The following is a 5,781-nucleotide window of genomic DNA, read 5'->3' on the forward strand; positions in this document are numbered from 1 at the left end:
CTAACAATTAATGCGTGAATCACTAATATATAGCCTATCTAGAACTTTTACAATATTTCCTCTTTCATTAGGTCTGATGAACACTACATAATAGTTGCCACATAATACTATCATATTCTTGTATTATTAATAACACTTGAAAAAACTGAATGAAAGGTGCCACACATAAGATTTATTTTCTTAAATTTTTGCATTGTACTATAATGAAAATGTCAATAATATATCTGCAGTAATAGTGGAATGATAGTGTTTCAAAGTATTACTTACAGTGTTGTGATTGGCTGTGATATTTGACAATATCCGGTGTGGAATCCATTGTCAAAATGGGTAAGCTGTTTTGAATTTGTGGCTGTGTTATCCAGAGGAAATTGGGTCAAGTGGCAGGTTTGAAAAACAGTGGCCAAAGTGTGTATGAATACCGGTGTACAGCAGTCCCAACACAAGACAGAGAAGTCCCTCAACCACAGACACCAAAAGGACAATCAACTAAATTGAGGCTCATCTATTGCATTTATAATTGTGCGTTGGAGAGAATCTCTTTATGGGAAAATTGAAGAGTTCTGATCTTCTTCATAGGCTGTCACTACAATTTCAACTGATTTCAACAGGACTTTTAAATAGGCTATAATCTTCCTAACAAAACCGAGAATGAAGGCCTGTAGTGTTGCAGTTGCAGTGGTACTCGTCCTCACATGTATGTTCATCCTTGAAAGCACCGCTGTTCCTTTCTCCGAGGTATGTCTAATTCTCCAATACCAACCCACTACAAACATGTGTGCATCGATTTTAGAGGTTGGTCATGACTCATTTGTGCCTAATGTCTTTGCAGGTGCTAACGGAGGAGGTTGGAATCATTGACAGTCCAGTTTGGGAACATCAACAGCCTGGCGGCGAGTCCATGCGTCTGCCGGTACGTTCAATTGAATAAATGAATTAAGCTAATTACCTTTAGCAAATTAAAATCGAAGTGGTTGCGTTTGCCCCACAGAATTGAATTAACCTACTTGTGCTACCTGTTATCATTTGATTGTGAGCCGTTAGAGAGGGCTTCAGGGCGAGCAGTGTGCAACGTGGTTGTAAAGTGGAGACTTGGACAATAATATTTACTTGCTTGTTCCCTCCTTTTTTCATTTTCTTTTCTTGGAGGGGATACAGGAGCATTTCAGGTTCAAGCATCAGAGCCACCTCTCCCTGTGTTGTTGGTGCTGCAACTGCTGTCACAACAAGGGCTGTGGCTTCTGCTGCAAATTCTGAGGGCCTGCCTGCAATAAAACCATCTTATTAACTTATTGCCTTTAATTGCCCCCCTCTTCTTCTACATTTCCTTTGGACTCTGTGGAGAAGATGTAATCTCATTGATGTCTTTCTCACTGCAACCTCAGTCTTGTACATAAATGTTTTGTATCATGTTGTATAACATGTTGTATAGCCTAGTGACACAGGAAAAAGACATCGCTAAGTGAAATAAGTGAGGATTTTTATTTTCTATTTTGTACATTTTATTTAAAAAAATAAATAATAATGTAATAATAATGTTTGCGATGTTTTCATTCTAAGATGTTGTTATTGTAACTATGATAATGATTTGTTAAATCTTTAAAAAAAAAATATAAACAAACACATTCTTTGATGAGGTATTCAACCCCTTTTTTTATGGCAAGCCTAAATAAGTTCAACAGTAAAAATGTACAACCTGTTGGGGATGGGGGCGCTGTTTAGACTATTTATGCTAATGTGGCTAATTTTTTAAACGGCTTCCCACAAAATCCTTGATCGTACAATATGCATATTATTATTATTATTGGATAGAAAACAGTCTATAGTTTCTATAGGAGTTGAAATTTTGTCTCTAAGTGGAACAGAGCCCATTCTACAGCAATTTCCCTGACATGGAGTCAGATTTGAGAAATGTTGGCCACTCTTCTGAAGTCATTTAAAAGGGCACTGTCGTTGCTATGACTATACGGACACTTCTTACGTCTTCCCCTGGATGCCTTTACGTGATGACGATTCCAACGGGGTCGATTGCGCGTTCACAGGCCCTACAAATCAAAAAACCCTGAAGCTAGTCATTCTTTGGGAGCTGCGTCATGAGCCTAGAGGACCCCGGCGCGCACCTGTTCCAAGCGTTAGTTTAGCCTGTTATATTTCTCCGGTCATCTTTTCACTCGTTATAGGAGTTAAAAACATCATAAGGTAGTTAATTTAAAGCGTTTTATAGCAATTTATATCCGTTTAGTGCGATTTTGGGACATTTATTTTTGCAACGATGTGAAAAGTTGGGCACGCTTTTCAGTTCATCCCGAACGCAGTTGACATTTCCACATGGCAAGAGGACAGCTTTCCACCAAAAGACGATTTCTCCCAAGAAAGGATCCTTTGCCCAAGATACTGATGGAAGAACAGCTCAAGGTAGGACATTTTTATTATGATAAATCGTGTTTCTGTCGAAACATTTTAGTGGCTTAGGACGCCATGTTTTTTGACGTAGCTTCGCTTGGCGCAAACTGTATTGAAAAGTAAGGATAAATTAAAAAATGTAATAACGCAATTGTATTAAGAATTAAATTGTCTATCAATCCCTGTCCACCCTATATTTTTTAGTCACGTTTATGAGTATTTATGTATAAGAGTAGATCACTGTCTAAGTGGCGCAAGGACATTTTCTGACCAGCCTGTCTACATTTCACATTGTCTAACCATGATTTTGGTGGCTAAATATAAACATTTTCGATCAAACTGTATATGCATGTTGTAATGTGATGTTACAGGAGTGTCATCGGAAGAATTCTGAGAAGGTTAGTGAAAAAATTAATATCTTTTGGCGATGTTGACTTTTATCGCTCACTTTGGCTAGAATCAATGCTGGGCTGCTAATTGCTATGTGCTAAGCTAATATAACGATTTATTGTGTTTTCGCTGTAAGACACTTAGAAAATCTGAAATATTGTCTGTATTCACAGGATCTGTGTCTTTCGATTCGTGTATGCTGTGTATTTTTACGAAATGTTTGATGATTAGTAGTTAGGTAAACACGTTGCTCATTGTAATTATTCTAGTCCATTTGTGATGGTGGGTGCAATTGTAAACTATGCCATCTACCTGAAATATGCACTTTTTTCTAACAAAACCTATCCCATACCATAAATATGTTATCAGACTGTCATCTAATGAGTTTTTTTGTTGGTTAGGGGCTATAAATATCTTAGTTTAGCCGAATTGGTGATGGCTACTGGTGTTGGTGGACAAATAAAAGATGGTGGATTATGCTAATGTGTTTTTAGGTAATAGATGTACATCTTTACATATTGTGTCTTCCCTGTAAAACATTTTAAAAATCGGAAATGTTGACTGGATTCACAAGATCTGTGTCTTTCATTAGCTGTATTGGACTTTAATGTGTGAAAGTTAAATATTTAAAAAAAATATTTTTTTTGAATTTCGCGGCACTGGTTTTTCAGTGGGGGGGGGGGGGGGTGCCGCTAGCGCCACGCTGATCCTAGACAGGTTAAGTCACATGCATGGACTCACTCTGAGTGCAATAATAGTGTTTAACATGACTTTTGAATGACTAACTCATCTCTGTACCCCACATATACAATTATCTTTAAAAACTTATTGTCAATAGGGGGGCGCTGTTTTCACTTTGGAAAAAATCATGCCCAAATGAAACGGCCTCGTACTCTTTTCTAGATCATACAATATGCATATTATTATTACTATTGGATAGAAAACACTCAGAAGTTTCTAAAACTGTTTGAATTTTATCTGTGAGTAAAACAGAACTCATTTGGCAGCAAATGAGCACTTCCATACAGGAAGTGAAAAATCTGAAAACGAGTTACTGTTTCAGGGCCTGCCTATTCAACTGGCTTTTATTTATCGATATGCATGCCCTTCATACGCCTTCCACTAGATGTCAACAGGCAGTGGAAGGTGGAATGGGGTGTCTAGCTTGATCTGAGGTCGAATGAGAGCTTTTGGAGTGACAGGTCCGGAATTTTCTTTGTCTTCTAAGGCGCGCGGCGGAGCTCGACATTGTCTTGTGAAAAGCGTTACGTATACACGGCGAATATCTCCGGCTTTGATTTTATTTGATACATGTGATAATAATATCATAAAGTAGGTTTTTTCAACCGAGTTTTATCAGTTTATTCAACGTTTATTGGGACTTTTGGAGTTTTCTGTTCTTTGCGTCAAGAGAGGATGGGAATGTTAGCAACCTTGGCTAGTATTGTGGCGCAAATTCGACAGAAGAAATGGACATTCTAAAACCAAACAACGATTTATTTTGGACCGAGGACTCCTTGTACAACATTCTGATGGAAGCTCAGCAAAAGTAAGAAAATATTTATGATGTTATTTCGTTTTTCTGTGTAAAATGTTGAGTCTTATTCTCCGCCGTTTTGGTGAGCGCTGTCTCGCAATAACGCAAGCTGTATGTTATGGTAAAGTTATTTTTAAAAATCTAACACAGCGGTTGCATTAAGAACCAGTGTAACAGCAGCCTTCCCCCTCTTCACTAGAAGAGAGAGTGTAGCAGGGATTGGACCAACACGCAGCGTAGCCAGTGCTCAACATGTTTAATTAAACGAAACAGTGAACACTTACAATGATACAAAATAACAAAAAGTGGCAAACCGATACAGTCCTAGCTGGTGCAGACAAAACACAAAGACAGGAAACAACCACCCACAATCCCCAACACAAAACAAGCCACCTATATATGATTCTCAATCAGGGACAACGATTGACAGCTGCCTCTGATTGAGAACCATATTAGGCTGGACACAGAAACAGACGAACTAGATACACAACATAGAATTCCCACCCAGCTCACGTCCTGACCAACACTAAACAAGCAAAACACATAAGAACTCTGGTCAGGATGTTACAACCAGTGTACCTTTCATTTGCCATACAACAAGTATTTTTATGTAAAGTTTTTGATGAGTTCTTTGGTCAGATTAGGTGAGTGTCCAAAACATCTCCGGAGATTCTGGTGAATCAATGCTACGTATTCACAATGTATAACCAGGATTTGTAGCTATAAATATGCACATTTTCGAACAAAACATAATTGTATTGTATAACATGATGTTATAAGACAGTCATCTGATGAAGTTGTCCAAAGGTTAGTGATTAATTTTAGATCTTTTGCTGGTTTTTGCGAAAGCTACCTTTGCGGTGAATAAATGCATTTGTGTGTTTGGCTATTGTGGTAAGCTAATATAATTCTATATTGTGTTTTTGCTGTAAAACACTTAAAAAATCGGAAATATTGGCTGGATTCACAAGATGTTTATCTTTCATTTGCTGTACACCATGTATTTTTCATAAATGTTTTATGATGAGTATTTATGTATTTCACGTTGCTCTCTGTAATTATTCTGGCTGCTTTGGTACTATTTTTGATGGTAGCTACAATGTAAAACTATGATTTATACCTCAAATATGCACATTTTCAAACAAAACATAAATGTATTGTATAACATGTTATGAGACTGTCATCTGATGAAGTTGTTTCTTGGTTAGTGACTAATTTTATCTCGATTTTGTCGGTTTTGTGAAAGCTACCTATGCGGTGGAAACATGGTGAAAATGTGCGGTTGTGTGTTTGGCTATTGTGGTTAGCTAATAGAAATACATATTGTGTTTTCGCTGTAAAACATTTTAAAAATCGGAAACGATGGCTGGATTCACAAGATGTTTATCTTTCATTTGCTGTATTGGACTTGTGATTTCATGAAAATTATATTATATGATATTCCTGTCCCGTTA

The 5,781-nt window shown here is 37.3% G+C and overlaps 1 protein-coding gene across 1 annotated transcript; it reads left to right on the forward strand.

The window, feature by feature from the left end:
- Window positions 1-616: 616 nt before the first annotated feature.
- LOC129838004 (hepcidin-like) lies at window positions 617-1,254 on the forward strand. Its single transcript, XM_055904624.1, has 3 exons — window positions 617-735; window positions 830-910; window positions 1,156-1,254. Exons 1-3 carry the CDS (start codon window positions 649-651, stop codon window positions 1,252-1,254), a joined length of 267 nt encoding a protein of 88 aa, XP_055760599.1. The 5' UTR covers window positions 617-648.
- Window positions 1,255-5,781: the final 4,527 nt, after the last annotated feature.

This window comes from Salvelinus fontinalis, chromosome 38 (assembly GCF_029448725.1).
Source record: "Salvelinus fontinalis isolate EN_2023a chromosome 38, ASM2944872v1, whole genome shotgun sequence".
NCBI lineage: Eukaryota > Metazoa > Chordata > Actinopteri > Salmoniformes > Salmonidae > Salvelinus > Salvelinus fontinalis.